Source organism: Bactrocera latifrons, unplaced genomic scaffold (assembly GCF_001853355.1).
Source record: "Bactrocera latifrons isolate USDA-ARS-PBARC rearing strain unplaced genomic scaffold, ASM185335v1 scaffold_605, whole genome shotgun sequence".
Classification (NCBI taxonomy): domain Eukaryota; kingdom Metazoa; phylum Arthropoda; class Insecta; order Diptera; family Tephritidae; genus Bactrocera; species Bactrocera latifrons.
In genome coordinates, this window is record NW_017537274.1 from 14,028 (window position 1) to 33,359 (window position 19,332).

General features: G+C 36.1%; 1 protein-coding gene across 1 annotated transcript in view; it reads right to left on the minus strand.

Annotated features, from left to right (window-relative positions):
* Positions 1 to 390: 390 nt before the first annotated feature.
* Positions 391 to 19,332, minus strand: part of LOC108975071 (rho GTPase-activating protein gacU) — a 93,801-nt gene continuing 74,859 nt past the window's right edge. The window contains exons 7-8 of the mRNA XM_018943341.1: positions 524 to 963; positions 391 to 447 (exon numbers count right to left, since the gene is read on the minus strand). Coding sequence (XP_018798886.1) covers positions 422 to 447; positions 524 to 963 — 466 coding nt within the window. The 3' untranslated portion in view covers positions 391 to 421. The remainder of the gene's footprint in view (positions 448 to 523; positions 964 to 19,332) is intronic.

Here is a 19,332-nt window from a genome sequence, read left to right on the forward strand (position 1 = left end):
TCCAAAACTTAGATCATCTATTTTTATTGAATCAGTCCGTAATGTAATTTCAGAGATATCGAACTACCGCAATTTAGCTTAGAGGTTCACACATATGCCAGTATTATACTTGTACTTATACGCAGCATTGTGTGCCATATGTCAATAGAAGTAATTTTTATAAGTGTGCTCTTAAGTATTTTTATGGAATTTACTGAAGCGACAAGCGATGCTCATCAGGGGCAGCTTGCACGTAGCCTTTCACAACCGCATTCATGTTAGAACATATGTTTGCATGAATGTAGATTATTTGGTGGATAAAATATCATTTTGATTAGCATACGTACATACAAATATAAATTAAGAAGTGATATTAATATTAAGTTGAATTAGGGATATTTCATAGTAGGAGTGAAATTCTATATTTGCTTCGGTATGCGATTTATAAATCTTGAGGGACTCTGTTTTCTTGAAAAAAAAAAAGTGAAATATAGTTACAATATACATATACAAACACAGCGTATGTTTTTGGATGAAAACTTACCATGATCGTCAATACGTTTTCTTTTAATGCAATTTCCATTTGGATCTGTAGAGTGTTGTATACCCAGTATCCCATTTATACTATATGCTGTTGATCGCTGTTCTACGCCGTTGTTATTATTAGTGGCATTTGCATTTAGAGTTGGGGTTGATGCCGCTGTATTAAGAATATTTTGTTGCTGGTGTTGTTGTAAATGTGTCACCGCTGCCGCAACAGTGGTGGCTGGTGCATGTGCTATAACTGATGTCGGGTTACTATTTGAGTTATTAGAGCTATTTTGTTGCTGGTGGTGACTCAAATCATTCCCATTGCTTTCCACACTATCCATTGCATTGTGATTGGAGTTGCCGCTGTTACCTGCAGAACAGCCGCTGTTATGTTGTTGTGGTTGATGGTGGTGGACATGTTTTGCTTTCTCTGCGGCCTTGTTTCGAACAATTCTACAATGAGATTGTCACAATATTTTTAAATTAAAACTAATATAGTAGCCTTTAGTGATTCTGCAATACTTTTCTCAAAGAATAATTACTCAACTGATGAATGTAACTGCTATTACTGACCCTATGTCTACGCAGACCATAAACAAAATTGTGCCCATGGATGCAATAGCAAATGAATAAAAGCAAGTTCGTCCTCCTTAGAGCGGTAATGAAAGTGCGATAAATCTCTAACGAAACGTTATAAACATTCGTTTCAACCGTTTAGTTGTATGGATATGATATATGTATGCACAGGGTCCGGCACTCGAAGTACCAACTTCAGACCGTTCGCGCAGCTGTCGTACTGGAATCAGCTGTTTATAAATTTGCTGAATGACATTTCGGAGTATTGTTCACAAGTGTACAAAAGCGTTTTGCCAAAAGTGAACTCAAAAAAAGTGATCAGCGATGGAATTCAAACCTAATAGTGTGATTGCTTTATATTTAGCTGGAAAATCATAGCCAGCAATTGTTCGTGAGCTCAAACACCTTAAGGTGAATAAAGTTTTTATTTATCTCACCATCACTAATTTCAACAAGACTCAGCACCGTCCCACAAAACGAGAGTGAACCAAGAATGGGTGAAAAACAACGTTCCGAACTTCATTACGACCACACAATGGCTCCCGAATTCACCAGATGCGAATTGAATAGATTATTCTCTCGGATTCCTTTTTGGAAAGCAAGGTCCGAAATAAAAAATACAACAGTCTCGAGATGCTGAAGAAAGGCGTTGTCCATGAGTGGGCCAAAATACCGGCAACTCACATTCGGGCATATTGCGATTCGTTTTTTGACCGTTTCAAGGCCACAGTTAAGGCAAAAGGTGGTCATATCGAGAAAAAGTGAATTGGTCCTGAATTTATGATTATTTTCTCAAATTTTGTACTTTAAAATAAATAAAAATAATTTTCCAAACCGAATTTATTCTTTTTTAATTGGTTTGATAGGGCCTGACCCTGTATACTTATATGTTCGGAGGAACTTTATAATTTTGTACTTGCAAGTCAAATTTTTTTTCTTCGCGGAGTGTCATTTATGATGGAAATAATTAATAACTCTTAACATTTGGGGAGGGGGTGTTAGTAGCAGTAGTTTGGCTTCGGGACTCGTTTACAGTTAGAGCGAAGGATGTTTTCACGGGAAATTAAAGCCGTTTAAATGGGATTGGCAGATTACTTGGGATAATCGGAATCCTCGGTATATGAGCTAGGCCGGTGATAATGGTTGCTATAATTAAATAGTTTTTCTATTCCTTAATGAGCAGCCTCGTCCCGTTGCACATGTTTAGAGGACTTAAATTCCTGACATGCAAAATTGTATTTCCAATTTTTAAAGCCAATTCATGTGGTGGCAGTCCAAAAAGGTTTAACGAAATTAAAAACTCCTGGGAATAATGAACTGCGTCTTCGATTTTAGTTTAGACACCGTGACGATTTCAATTTTTTTATTTCTCCGAGAACTTTTTAATTTTTATCGTTTATTTCGTTGACACTATCATTTCTCTGTAACACTATTGCCACACAACACAACCAATGAAATTCCCTTTCATCCAAATTTAAGATATCAAGGTTATTTGGCCTAGAGACTCACCTAGAAGAATGAGCTCTCATATTCGTCCGTAATTTTATATTTTCAGTCAAAGTCCATAAGGGCGATGATATTAAGCATGCTTTGATGATATCTGCTCGCTTACCTCTGTTAATGACAGGAAGAGTCAGTCGGAAATCTCCAGCAAATATGTGCTTTATGGCTCATGGTGCAATCATCCCACATAATCAATGAGGCATCTTGCAATACTCGTAGTTAACCAAGAGGTCCATTTTTGCGAATAGCACATATTGATTGTTGTTCAAGATTTATTGATAACGGAAGCTTAAAAGATGAATGAGCAGTTTTTCCATCATTTAAAAAAGTTGAAGCATTTAATGACGAAGCAACTGTTTTCAAATATTCTCTCTCTAAATTTGACGTTCTCTTTTATAAGTAAGAAATTATTTTTAATTTTATTTTTTGCATTTGCGCTCGTAAGTTGGTCATAGAGGACGGAGTCATGAGTAGATGTTCGCGCAAGTGAGGAAACTTCTCTGATCGCTATTCACTTGGGAATAGCCAGAAACAATTTCTTTACATATGACTCAAACACTTTACGATTTCCGGTCTTAGACCAAGTATTCTCTGGGTAGCCTAGGAACATCCATTTGAAAACGAGCTTAAGTAAAAAGGCGAAATATCCCCTCGTCACGTAACAACACTATCAATGAAAAACGGCCCTGGCAAACGAAATAAGGACCACGATTTGAGAGCATGCACCCGGAATGTCGGGTCCCAGGTGGCCCTGCCCAGCTGGTTGATGTCCACGTTAGAAGGAAGGCTGACATCACCACCGTCCAAGAAATGCGATGGATGGGACAAGGACTAAGGCGACATTTGCTACTGTGGTCAAATGGAGCAGAAATTTCGTGTGGGATTTGATTGAAGCGCACTTTACGCTAGGGTGAGAAAAGAAGGTATCTTTGGCTCAACAGTCGATAAATGGTTGGAGGCTGATCGACTTCGCCGGGGCCCGAAATATGGTTATCTGTAGTACTAGATTCCAGCATAAGAAGATACATCAAACTACCTGGCTGCCTCCGGATCGAAAAACCACCAACCAGATCGATCATGTTGTGATAGACCGAAGACACGTCTCCAGTGTTTTAGATGTGCGTGCGTCCCGAGGTCCTAACATCAACTCGGACCACTATCTTGTTGCAACCAAGATTTGAACTCGCCTCTGTGTAGCAAAAAACGCTCGCCAACAAATACAAGGAAGGTTTGACGTCAAGAAGCTGCAATCACAACAGGCAGCCAAACGATTTTCTACTCGGCTTGCACTCCTGCTCTCTGAGAGCACTTGTTCACAACTCGGTATAAGGGAACTGTGGGACGGCATTTCAAACTCCTTACGTACAGCTGCAACTGGAACCATTGGTTTTCGGAAAATGCAAAAGAAGAGCTGGTACGACGAGGAGTGCCGTGTCGAAGAGGAGAGAAATCAGACTGCCTACCTCGCAACGTTACGATCGACCATAACACTTGCGGAATGGAATAGATACTGAGAGTTGAAGAGGGAAGCGAAACGCATTTGCAGACAGAAAAAGAAAGAAGACGAAATGCGTGAGTATGAAGAGCTTGATAAGCTGGCTGATAGGGGAAACGCTCGAAAATTCTACGAAAAAATACGGCTAAATCTTGTAGAACCCTCAAAGGTGACCTAGTTACCGATGCCCAGAGCATACTTAAATTATGGAAGGAACACTTCTCCAGTCCGCTGAATGGCAGTGAATGTACAACGAAGGGAGAAGGCGAACCCAATTCCCCAATCGATGACGATGGAGCAGGCGTTAGATTGCCCCATCATGAAGAAGTTCGAATAGCAATTACCCGTCTGAAGAACAACAAAGCGGTGGAGACCGATAGCTTGCCGGCCGAGCTATTCAAACACGGCCGCGAAAAACTGATAAGAAGCATGCATCAGCTTCTTTGTAAAATATGGTCGGACGAAAGCATGCCCAACGATTGGAATTTAATTGTGCTATGCCCAATCCATAAAAAGGCCAACTACCGTGGGATAAGAATCCTCAACATCGCGTAAAAGGTTCTATCGAACGTATTGTGTGAAAGATTAAATTCCACCGTTAACAAACTGATTGGACCTTATTAGTGTGGCTTTAGACCTGGCAAATAAACAACCGTCCAGATATTCACCATGCGCCAAATTTTGGAGAAGAGAGAATTGACACAGCTCACCACTTCGTCGATTTCAAAACTGCTTTCGACAGCACGAAAAGGAGCTGCCTTTATGCTGCGATGTCTGAATTTGGTATCACCGTAAAACTATTCTATAAATGTCATGTAAATTGAGTCAGCAACTAAATCTGAAAATTAACAGTGAATACGTCATTATGTATATAAATACGATCTCAGTTTGAACTCAAAAGTTATAGTGATGTTTACATTTTATTTTCATAGAGGCAGGTCTCCGTATACGTTTACGTATTATATATCATACGCTCCGCCGCGCCCACATCTTTTGAGATATTTTTTTGAAAATTGGAAATTACCCTTTTAATATCATTACAGATGTCTGCTTAATATAAAATGTCACAATCTATACCTTTATCTATTTGCAACATTCCTACAGGGATTGCAGTTTTTTAGCCTCTGAAAGTTTTACAAAATGATGTCAAGTATATGAAAGCTTTGGACTCATAATAAGAGGTTTTACAAATTGTTTAATAAAACCCAATTTAATATATTAGGTAGTCGGAAACGTATTTTGTCAATATTTGTGAAGTTTACGGAGACGATGCTGTATCAGTTCATGTAGTACAACAGCGTTTCCCTCGCTTCCGTTCTGGAAAATTCGATTTACACTGACGGAATAATGTCTCTAGCGGGAAAATGGCAAAAAGTAGTCGAAGTGGTACATATTTGTTTATTTATTTATAAAAAAATAAGTTGAAATTTGATTAGAAATACGACAATACTTTTTCGACTACCCAATACAATAATAGACGTCATTAATATAGTTTCAGGGTAGATAATTTCCTCCCGTTTAATATTACATTTTACAATTTCCTGATCGGTGCGTATCGGTCAATATTTTTGGCGATAGTGAGGAGCATAAATTGTTATGCGCCAATGGAATAGAATATATAGAAATTTATTTTATTATTTAGACGTTTTGTTGAGCTATCAATAAAAAGGCAATCTTGAAAAATATTTTTCAAAGAAATTGTTTTCAAAGAAACCTTTCATTACATAATAGGGGCTACTTTATTTCTTCTTCTTCTTCTTAATTGGCGTAGACACCGCTTACGCGATTATAGCCGAGTTAACAACAGCGCGCCAGTCGTTTCTTCTTTTCGCTACGTGGCGCCAATTGGATATTCCAAGCGTAGCCAGGTCCTTCTCCACTTGGTCCTTCCAACGGAGTGGAGGTCTTCCTCTTCCTCTGCTTCCCCCGGCGGGTACTGCGTCGAATACTTTCAGAGCTGGAGTGTTTTTATCCATTCGGACAACATGACCTAGCCAGCGTAGCCGCTGTCTTTTAATTCGCTGAACTATGTCAATGTCGTCGTATATCTCGTACAGCTCATCGTTCCATCGAATGCGATATTCGCCGTGGTCAACGCGCAAAGGACCATAAATCTTTCGCAGAACTTTTCTCTCGAAAACTCGCAACGCCGACTCATCTGTTGTTGTCATCGTCCAAGCCTCTGCACCATATAGGAGGACGGGAATTATGAGTGACTTATAGACTTTGGTTTTTGTTTGTCGAGAGAGGACTTTGCTTCTCAATTGCCTACTCAGTCCGAAGTAACACCTGTTGGCAAGAGCTATCCTGCGTTGGATTTCCAGGCTGACATTATTGGTGGTGTTTACGCTGGTTCCAAGATAGACGAAATTATCTACGACTTCAAAGTTATGACTGTCAACAGTGACGTGAGTGCCAAGTCGCGAGTGCGACGACTGTTTGTTTGATGACAGGAGATATTTCGTCTTGCCCTCGTTCACTGCCAGGCTACTTTATTTAATGCAAAAAAAAAAACAACAACATTTTGCGTGTCGTTTTCTTTGATGGAATATTCGAACATCAGAATTCTGTAAAATCCTTTAATGTTACTAAGATGCTAATAACTCTGCCTTATTTTTTATACGTTTATGTCTTTAATGAAATCATTAAAATCGTAAGAGTTGATGAGATATGGTATTTTGGTCCAGATTCCAAAACGGATTCGGAATCTATGAAGAAACTGACATTATATAGGCTGAAAAATCAAACATTGTCAAATCACTTCAACTGCTTAAAAACGTATGTGCACATACTTACTATAGGTATCTGGTTGTATACATTTATTATTCCATTGTTGAACTGTGGTATTCTTCATTGGATTCATTTAAAACATTATATTTTGTGTCATTAATTTTTAATTACTATTATTATTATTTTTAATGCATAAAGGTGTTTTTTTAATACTTCATCCTTAAAATTAATGTTAAATTTTTTTTATGGTTTCAATGTTAGAATTATAAAAATACTAACTTTTCAGAAATATTAATAAAATTGTCTTTTCAAATGTAGCAATTCGAAGCTTGCTAAAGAGTCTTACATATTTTTTGTCCCTGGTTGTTATTCCAATTTTGAAAAACTTCAAATGTAATGCAGAATGTTTATTATCATTCGAGAAAACATTCTTTAGCATATATTTTTTGAAGATTACTTCTTTAAAATTATTGCCGCGACTACGTCTCAGATCAACTTCCATCTTTTGAGTCCATTTTTCGCTGACTCGTTTGAGAATTGACTGTCAACTGGCGAATGACTTGTGATGTTTTGCTCCAAGTCCTGAATCCAAGCGGGCAGTCAGCGTTGCAGCAAACGGCTCCAAATCGACTCTCCACGGTCTTCGTAAACATTATTTTCTTCAATGCGAGGTGGGCAAGGTCTATTCGGTTGAGTATTATTCAATAATGAATGTTCTGTCTCAAAATGTGTGATGGTGTTGCGAATAGTACAGTAGGCCATTTATTTTGACGATAAGTTCAGCGATGAGCGCGAAATACATTCTTTACAGAACGTGAAATTCGTAATAAAGTTGAACGATTTATTGGCTATTGAAAAACAGAACGTAACTTGCGTCACCCGTTACGATGATGAGAAACAAGCTTTAATTTTTTTGAAAAACTTGAATGTTTTAAAAAATATTTTATAATTGCTCGCATAGCTTTGTGTAACTTGGGCCAGTATTAGTGTGGCAATATAGAGAGCCGAAGAATTTTAGTGCATCCTCGTTTACCGTTTTGCTTGCCTCATAGAAAACTATATCTCTTTCTGAGACCACAAAATGTAACTCGCCATATCTTTCTAATTACAATGAATATAAATACCACTATAATATTTTACCACATGATTAGTTGGTGGGTTAGAATAACTATGCATCAAAAACTCAATTTTCTATGCACGAAAATTTCGCATAAATAGGATAATATGTTAATGTACGCACATCCATATGCATATGTATATGTACATATGTACAAATTTCGGATATCTCAATGAATTTTAGAGACAAAATGAGCGAAAAGAGCAGTAAGGATTCCAGTACTCATTAGAATCATATCGCTGTTGAAGAAAGAAAATGCTAAGATAATGTTAACATGATAAACTCATGAAGAAGAAATAAAGCAGCTCGTACCCAATTTTAAATTCGAGGGTGTGCAAATCGAATCCATAAATCCTCACGGAAACATATGTACATATGTTTGTATATTCGTTTTTATGTATATGTTTATATTATATTTAAAATATTGACCTTAACACTGCGTCTCTGCGGTATACGGCTTTACTTCTTTGACAAATGCTGGATTACGGCAAATCAACCCCTTTATGACAGCTTATTCGCCAATCGTTAGCTAACGCACAGCCACGAATTTGCAAAGCTTTGCTATACTGATTGTGACCTAAATGTATTTAAAGAACGAATAAAGAATTCGCCTAAAATTTCAACCACTATTTCAAGTTTTCTGTTTGGCACATTTTTGCTAATGTACTATATGTACCTAAGTGTCCGAAAATATAAATTTTTTTACAGCATTTATTTAAACACTACCTAAATCCCAAATCCTAAAAACATGTGAATAAATTTACAAATTTGTGCTCCTTTTTTGTGTACCACTAGTAGCACCTGTCCACGCACAAATTTATATAACATATTCCAAGAGATTATTATTTCAAAGCATTTCAATGTAAACGAGCTTTGTTCATTGCGCCGATTGAATGCCTGCGAACGGGTCATCGATTATTTTTCGTCAAAGAGCCGTTTGTTCGCAACTGACATCAATGCCCCGTTTCACAGTCCATACTTAAGTTATGCTTAATATAAAACAGGATATGCTTAAGTTATACTTAAGTACTGAAAATGGGAGACTCAAGCCGCTTGCTTAAGTAACAGCTGACTTTTGTATATACATATATTGGTGCTCCGACAGTCTTTTGGGTTGTTTCGAAAGCTCGCACTGAATATACTCGCTCACACACTTGATTTACGCTCTTCTTCTGTTTCTGTAATTCTCCTAGATATCCTGTTACAATTTTCTCTGCTTTTTTAGTGGCATTATTAATAATTACAACAATCCTGCTAAAAAATATCAATGAAAAATAATACAGGATTTGTTCGGAAAGTAATAGGACTGAGTTGATTTAAAACAATTTATTGAACCAATCGTTACAATTTTTTAAAAACTTTCAAAATAGGCTCCTTCTGCGTCGGTTTCTAAGCGTCCCAGAAGGCACTCTCCGAAATAGCCTTGAGAGTCTAGGTGCATGCTGCATGGATCCCCTTTTATCAGTCTTTTCAGGCAAGAAAACAAAAAAAGTCCGAGAGGGCCACATCTGAGCCGAAAGACGGCTGCGGAAGCGCCGTGAGATAGGTGTTCACAAGGCGTTGTCGTGATGCAACTTCCAATCGAATACGATGTATTGTCGGACCCAATTTACCATTCCTTTGAGTCTCTTGAGGACTTCCATGTTAAACTTTGCATTTTTGGTTCGTCTAGGATAGACCAATTCATGGTGGACGACGCTTTTGATTTCAAAAAAGACAATAAGCATCGTTTTACTTTGGATTTGCTCATTCTTCCGGTATTTATCAGCAACCTCTTCAAGGCCCACCAAAACACACTACTTCTTGCTAAAGACACATCTGGGTAAGCTTGCTTGATCATATCAAACGTCTCTGTTGCAGATTTTGCGAGTTTCATATAGAATGTAACGAACGCTGAATTTTCGGCTTGCACCACTCACAGAAACACGTCGCGCGAAAATGTTTGTCTTAACCCTCCAGATGACAACTGACCAGGCGCTCGTTCGTTAGCTAGAAACGCCCTCTACCGAATGCAGTCGGTACACGCAAGCTCTGAAGTACAGTCGCGGCGGAAGAAAATCAGTCCTATTACTTTCCGGACAAACCCTGTAAGATTTCTTGTAGTGACAGTCAAATGAAGTTCCATTAGTGTACAGATTCATGGCACTATTACTAACCTTAAAAACTTTAATATGCTTAGTTAGGTATATACTTTATAAGGCTTATTTATATACTTCAAAGATTACATATGTTTATTTGAATGACATAAATGTACACGACGCACATGTCAACGAAATTGTACAAATAAACGATGTCAGGTTCGAGCTCTAGAACCGTTTAAAAATTTCAAGAGTATGAAAAAGTTGTGGGATTATTCTTATTTATTCGAACTACTGAATTTTTAATTCAAATGTATATTATCATTTTGTAGGATTACTGATTTTAATAATTATTCCAGTATACTCATTGATCTATTTAAGGATACTATATACCTACTATTCGACTCAAGTAGTTCTTATAATTTTTCAATTTAGCACAGTTTAACGTTTTTTTTTCAACAACAAGCAATATGTTCTATCCGCAAAAATGAGCCTCTTGGACACCTAGAGGAATGCACCATGAGCCGTAAAGCATATATAGAAGCTGTGTACAGATTATTAACTTTAGTATTTGCTGGAGGTTTTCGACATACTCTTCCTGTCATTAACAGAGGTATGCGAGCAGATATCATCAAAGCATGTTTAATATCGTCGCCTTTATGGACTTCCATTGAAAATATAAAATTACGGACGAATATGAGAGCTCATCTTCGTAGAACCACTGATGGTGAATTCCAAATTTTGCAAAATTAAGGCAGTAATTATAATATTCTTCTGGATGAGTCTGTAGGCCAAATATCCCATAGTTTAGAAATTTTAAAGATGCAGTATACTCTGACATCGAGAATTTGCACGAAAAGGAATTTCATTGGCTATGTTGTGTTTCAATAGTGTCACCCAGGAATGATAGTATCAACGAAATAAATTATCTATTATTCAAAAAGCTCCCGGAGAAATAAAAAATACAAATTGATAAATACCGGGACTTACATCGAAGACGCAGTCCAGTATCCCCAGGAGTTTTTAGATTCATTAAACCCTTGTAGACTGCCATCACATGAATTGACTTTAAAAATTGGAATTCAAATTTTGAATTTGAGGAATTTAAGGTCCCCAAGCACGTGCAACGGGACGAGGATGTTTATTAAGGAATTGAAGGGCAATTTAACTATCGCAACCATTATTTTTCACCGGCCATGGAGCTGGTCAAAAAGCTCCTATTCCTAGGATTTCGATGATCTCAAGTGATCTGCAAATCACATTTAAACTTATTCGATTTCCGGTGAAAACATCTTTTGCTGTAACTACAAACAAGTCCCAAGGCCAAACTTTCGAATTAGTAGGGATTGAGCTAGGAAAGGAATGTTTTACTCATATAAAACTGCATTTGATCTATCACGGATTGGATATAGATTAGTTAAGTTTAAGAAAAAACTTGTATATTGCCGTTTGTCTTGATCCATATATTGGTGAAATAATAATGATTTACCGTATAGAACATACCATGCGTTAAGTTTTTAAGATGAAACTTAGATGAATAAGCACGACATTATTGTACTAATTTCATGTGTTAATAACTTTTATACATTAAGCGTACTAACACATAAAGAATAACAAGAACAAGAATAACATATAATATTTATACTCCCGAAATATGTTGTTACTCAAAGAATGACTTCTAAGTTATGGTTTTCGAGAGAGTTATGTAAATTAAAAGAAAATAAAAAATCTTAAGCTTTTAAACTTTTCAAATAAGACGGTTTAGTTGTTGACTATTCAAAATACTCTAAATTGCATCGACAATTTGCTGAACTTAACAAAATATGTTATAATAATTATATATGCAAAAAATAATATTATACGTAATCAAAATTGTTCTATGATTTCGTCAACCCCAAGTGCAAGATTTCTAATTTTCCGTCCGCGATGAAATATAAGTCTACTATGTCCATTGACAATAACATAGTTTCTGATATGTTTGCTGAATTATTTAGGTCTTCAAAATCTCCAAAAAATGTTCCTCATCAGCAAAAGTTATGTTCGATTTATGCAATTCATGCTCCCACCATTTCCGAAGCAGACGTCTTATATCAGTTAAATATGTTAGAACAGTCATTTAGTAATGGCCCAGATATAATTCCTTCATGCTTTTTAACAAATGTGCCAAATATATGTACCAATACTTAACAAAACTATTTAATGCATCTCTTAAGCAAGACTTATTTGCATCTATATGGGAAAAGTTATTTATAATTCCTTTGAGTGGATTTAGGTCATCAATTGAAAACTATAGGGGAATTGAAAAGCATGACGGGAATAATGATTACTTTACCTCTCATTTGCCTACTCAGTCCAAAGTAGCATCTGTTGGGAAAAGTTATTCTGCGTTGGATTTCGAGGCTGACATTATTGTTGGTGTTAATGCTGTTTCCAAGATAAACGAAATTATCTACGACTTCAAATTTATGACTATCAACATTGACGCGGGAGCCTAGTCGCGAGTGAGTTAAGGAACGTATTCCTTCTAATAGTAACAAACATTAAAACAATATCGAGATTGAACACCACAACAATCTTATTTTAAAACGAAGCATATGTATCTCAGCAAACAATATACACATATGTAAACAAACCTAAACAAATAATATAATCTGTATCTAAACAAACCATCAACTAGTAATAAGTACGCATACTAGTTAGTATAAATATATATAAGTAAGAGCTACGTAATAAGTTAGTCTTAAGAGTATTAATAAAGAGTAGACATTTCGGTGCAGTTCAAAAATATATTCTCTTGACTCATTGTTACTTCCAGTAAAAATTAACTAGAGCGACGACTGTTTGTTTAATAACAAGAGATATTTCGTTTTGTATACTTATGTTAAATACATAGTACATTTTAGTAAAGTTTTTGATAAAGTGAACCAGTAAAGTTTTTTGAATAAACTTGATCTTCTTGGTTTTCAACCATTATTTCTAAAATGAGTTGCTTCTTATCTTAGTAATAGAACTAACGAGTTATATCTAACGATACTTTTTCTGACATAATCAATGTTCGTTCAGGCGTTCGCTACGGTAGCCATCTTGATCCAATCCTGTTTTTGTTATTTATTAAGAACAGATCATCTGTCATTAAGTATTCAAAGAAAGAGGGAGGTACCTGGTTAGAAGATAGCAGCTCAACCACCGATATATGGTTACCACTTGGGAGTAACGCCATCACTGTAAACAAAGGTAACGGCAACGGTTTCGTCTGGGACAATGCGACCTTTTTTCAGTAATTACATGCTACCTGACGCCAAGCGATATTATACAGGAATTCCAAGGAAAGCAATATAGAGGACACAGCCAGGGCTGTAGAAGGTCAATTAATTATTGCCGGAAAAAATCCCAGAGCCGTAGAATGGGGTATGCCAAACACGGACTCGACAGGAAAGCACATTGTAGAAATGGCTGCGTGACTAGATCTAATAGTGCTCAATACGGGAAATGCAACCACGTTTAGAAAACCGGAATGCGAGAAAACCTCGCCAGACATTACCCTATCAACAGAACGTAGCTCAATAAAGAATTAGAAATTAATGGAGGAGTACACTAGCAGCGATCAAAACAACATCTCTTTCATGATCGACATTGGAAGAAACGCTTACCAGCGCAGAAAACACATTGCGTCACGAAAGTGGAACATTTCGAAACTAAACAGAACGAAATTAATTTCCGCAATGGATGACTAGAACCCATCTTTCCACTCCCCCATAATTGCAAGAAAAACAGTCGAGCACACAATGCTTAATATATGTTAAAAAAACCTGTCCAAAATCAATGCCTAAGGCTTTCCACAGCAAATATAGAGCATCAGTTTACTGAAGGACTTAAACTATCGCCCAAATCAGACGCAGATGCTTCCGCTTTCTCAGATCCAACACGAGATCCAGGCGCAGAGGAGCTGCATCACGAAAAGCCAAGCAAAAAAGGAGCTGAAGCACGCCATCGCCGACAGTAAAAAGAAAAAATGGGAGGAACTACGGGAGGATATAAACAGAAACCCACAGTTTCGATGGAATTTCCGGTGATCACGGATTTTGATTGGCCCACATGTTGATCGTCATTTATGTCCTCACGACCACTTTGAAAAAGTTGAACCACTCGTGCACTCTGCTTCGGGATAGACAATCATCGCCATAAGCTTGTTTCATCAATTGAAACGTTTCGGTAAAAGTTTTACCAATTTTAAAACAAAATTGAATGTTGGCTTTTTGTTCGAAGTTCATTTTCGCACCGATAACACAAACATACTGACACTTAAAACGCAATAACTTCACTTCCAATCAATGAAATGTCATGAAATTCTCACCGGACAATCGATAAAGATAGCATATTCTTACGCCAGTCGACATATAGATGGCACCACCAGGGGGTTTATTGCATTTGTGGCTGGCTTTATACCATATTTATCGGAACGACGGTTGTTTTAATAAAACTCAGAAAGTTTCTATTCCTAATGAACGTTTCTCCTTGTGCCTAAAATATATTAAATCGGATGATTACTACCCCATATACCTACTATACGGACTTTCAAACGCTCGGTTGTTTTTTGCCTTATATTGTGTATTCGTCAATATGTGAGTTATCGCATTGAAAGTTGACGATCATATTGTTTTAGTAATAAGTCATAATGCCGAAAATTCATTAAATTGGGTCAATACTAAACCATACATATGCATTATACTCACAATTAGAATTTCAGTCTTCCGATTGGCATTTTTACCCTGTCAGTCAGTATGTAAAGATATATTAACAAAATAAATAATATATATTATCGGTTATATATATATACTTCATATAATGAATTTCATATTTCATGTTACTGGTTCATGGTATATGTTATTGTGTAGGTGCTCACGAAAGTAAAAAAGATCAATAAAAACTCTTTAAGTTCACATTTTGAGGCTTTTTATTTTAAATATCTGTGACGGAAAAACGCAGTATTTCGATAACGTAATCGTAACTAAGAAAAAATGATCCTTTTGCTATTTGGGTGCAAATATAGCAAAAGTAAAGGTTCTTCTTTCTCTTGAAATTGAGAGCGTAAATCACTTACTCGACTTTGACAGTTGACTGCATCGAGTAGGTTTAACGTATAAAACTGCTTTTACTAATCTTGTAAAAAATATTTAATCGGAGATTTGTAATCTTGAAAGGTAGGGGTTTAAAAACCCGTTTTTCCGGTATTGAAAAATCAGTTTCCCATTAATTGTAAAACGTACTGAAGCATCGGTATACATATGTATAGTATGCTGTTTCGTGATTGGTGCTCGCATGTATATCATCGATGCCAACTGAATGTGTTGTGTATATGTGAAATCATAGAAGTCTCCTTCGCTCGCGAGGTCCTTTTACTTTATACCAACTTTACATAAAACAAGGTAAAATGAAAACAAGTGTAATCCACTTTATGATTGGCAGTACAAAAATGCACGCAAATGAAAGGCTGTGAGGTCTAGATAGAATTACATTAAATAATTTGTATATAATTTGGTTGAGTTAATTACATGTTGTAATGCAATCAATGTGCAACCAAACAAATTCTGTGTGCCTAAAACATATATTAAAGGAAACTCTTTCAAATCGACTGTGTTAAACAATAAACACGTACAAATATTTATTAATGTGCCCATCATTCCTGTTTGTTCCTTGTTTTAAAAGCCAATTTTGCGTTTCCATATGTTAGACGCTTCGACACGAGGGGGTTAACTCAATTGGAAGAAAATTGAATTAAATCAACACAAACTCTTCATTCAAAAGTTGCTTACCATAAGCATGTCTGTTCAAGTCGAACACAATTGAGACATATGCTTAACACTAGCACTTTGGGGTATAATAAAATAGCGAGTGCCTTGTAAATGCAATCAGTGCGCACAAAGTACTACCACTTCATTGAATGTCCCAAAGGGAAATCTTTTAATCCACAAAATAATAATACAAATTGCTTCCTCACGCAGAGAAAATTCAAATATATAAAATAGCCTTGCAATCCAAAAATGTCTTTTATTCATCCCAGTACCTTATAGTTTTAATATTGGCATTTTATCGCAAATAAGAAGGTATTTTTATATCCCAAAAAACTTAATACTTGTTATTATGCTTTCGAAAGTTTTGTTGTGCAACAAACTTTTAAAATGCTATAATTAAGCCACAAACTAAAATTAAAATTTTGGTATGGAGCACCAAAAACGGATGGTACTCTGTGGCTTAAAATTTTTAATTAAGGTTAATATATGTCATATTTTAATTTGTTTTCTCTTAAACAAGTTGTATATGACAAAGATCTTTCTAGGCCACAAACGCTAATATAACTCTCTCTGTTTAATTTTTTCAATATTGTGTTGTTGTCCTGTATTAACTTTTATTAAAATCAACCTAATAAACTCAAATGATACATATGCGATATAAACGTAGTCAAAATAATGAAATTTTAAATATTGGATTATTTTCTAATTTCATCGTGAAATGAACATTGATTTTTTTTGTTTTGTTCATTTAATGGTTGTTTGAAAGACCTAATTTTTTCATATTATTATTAAACCTTTAATTATGTTTTCTATAAATGATTATAATAGATTTTAAATTTGTACATATATAAAAAAATAATCTTAAATTTTCCTTTGGTCATTCACATAATAAAACTGATCTAAAATATGCTAAACAAAACTTGGTAGCACAAAAGATAGTGAGAAAATAAGATAACCGCACGCTCTCTAGCTCTAACTCAACTTGATACCTTTGTTGTTGCTTCACCATATACTATGTATACTAGCTGTGCCCGCGACTTTGTCCGCGTGGAATAGTGATTTTGGGCTTCGTCTTTATCTGCGTCCACGTCAATTTCTGTTTAAATGTGTGCCCCTGCGATTTATTAATTGTAACGGCGAAAGATAGCTTAAGGGGAAATTGAATTCTTTTAAAATTAAAAGGTATATCATTTGGGATCATCGCGATGCGAGGTATAAGTACTGTTTGACCAACTGATGGACCAGTCAAAACGATTGCAACGATCACGTTAGTGCGAAGAAATTTGACTTGAAGTCGGGTCCCGTTGCATAAATTAGGTGGATTCAGATTTCTAAGTAAAATTTTTGGGGCGCCTATTTTTAGCTTAAGGAAATGTAGAGGAAGGCTACTTGGGTTCAAAGAATTAGAAACTCCTGTGGGTAATGGACCACATCTTCTTGATCCATTACATTATCAATAGATGTGTATGTGACTATATCTCCTTCAAGTTTATTTAAAATTGTGTCATTAATTTCGTCCACGCTACTGTTTCTCGCCGCCAATATTGCCCTTTGACACATCCATTGGTGATCTTTATTTTCTATTTCGCTGATATCACGGTAAACTTTTGATATTAAATCCTCAATTTTACCTACTCTCACTCCTAAATCGGGGTCAATTTCAATTTTATTTTGAAAATAAAGTATTTTCCCGTCTCCTACTAAAATTTATTTTGAAGAGAAAGTGTGCTACCTTCTCCCAATTAGGCTCTCATATTTGCCGATAATTTTAAAATATTTACAAACTTCCATAATGGAGAACTTTTACGGCAAGACTTTACAATGTCTGCTCTAGTTCCCCTTACTATTACGATTAAAGTTTGTCGAAAGTCCCCAGCAAACATAACAGACAGTAATCCCACCCATGGTTTTGTCACAGCTTCTAGGATCTCTAAGAGTTCTGTCTAGAGCTTCTACGTGAGCTCTATGGATCATGGTACATTCGTCACAGATTATTAAACTGACATCTTGTAAAAGGGCCATTTTTATATATATATATATCGCTATCTTTCTCTAAAGAAACAGTTAGGGGCAGTTTAAAAGTGGAATGAGCTGTGCGCCCACCTGCTAATAAAGTTGCAGCGATACCTGACGACGCTACTGCTAAGGCTAGCTGTCATTGAATAATATACTCATTTAATTCATTTATATCATATGGGTTTCGCAATGCTACTTCTAAAGGGTACAAAAGCGAATAATTTCTTTTTGCTGCATTAAGCCCAAAATCAGTTAGGGATTTTTCGCAAATCTCATGAATTTTATCTTCAATTATGATTAGTTCATGATTGTATACATCAACATTATATGCTAATGTCATATCCTGATTCTCATTACGCAGTCTGTTTAATTCTCATCTTCACATAAGACATTACGAAATGTATTCCATAACCGTAAGGGGTCAGATGGCTGGTAAAATATAAGGATGATGGTAAATAATTCCCTTAATTTTGTAGCTGACTTGGATATGACAGCATCGGACATGGTATTTTGCCAATGTTCATCTCCCACCAGTACACCTAATTCCTTGCAGGCGCCTTGATAAGTTTGGAAAATAACACCTTTCACGGTCCTTAGATGTTTAAATGACCCTGGACCGCCAATATATTGCAGTAACATCCTTAAATAAAAACATTCAGTTTGACTTGGATGAATGTTGTAAAGTTGTGTCTTTTTTTACATCGGGATATCCTTCGACATCTTGTCCACGTTTTCTTCTAGAAAATGAATTTCTGGAAAATCGTCGCTTCTGCAAAGATCAAAGAAAGCTGTAAGGGTCGTTGATAAAGGATTGTTAACACGATCTTGGAGATTTTCATTAATATAAAAATAAACTCTTTGTCCACTTTCCCAATGAACTGCTAAATGAACTACTGCCGGTCATGAATAGAAAATTGGAAAATTCTCCAGAACGCTTCCGAGGAACTTATATAGCGACCATTTAGATATCTTTCTACTTCATCGTTATTCATTTGTAAGGAAAATGTGGCTTGATCAGAACCTTTATGAGTATACTTACAAATGTACTTAATAGCTTTGACCGATTGACAAACTGTAAATGTAATGAAGAGATCAGGTTTTTCAAATTTCCTGACATATGTCATGGCATCTTGACTTTTTTCATTCATGAATCTGGGGGATCCTGTAAATGACGACGGCAATATAACGTGCTGGCCAATATTGGAAGTGTTTATATTCCTATCATTTACGACGGCATCTCTTAAGTGAATGTATTCTTCTGCTCACAATTATTTTTTGATTTTTTGCTTGATGAAGTCAAGCCTCTCTGAGATCATGCCGCCATATCAACTCAATATTGGCTGAATAATCCTTTGAAATAATGTATGCTATTAAAGTCATTTATTCTCATCATGAGTCTAAATGCATACAACTACATACATGATACTGTTCTAGATCTAGCAGTAGAATCCCGCTGTGGAATATTAACACAGTATCCGTCGTTTCCAAAGGGAAATAGTGAAGCGGGTCATAAAT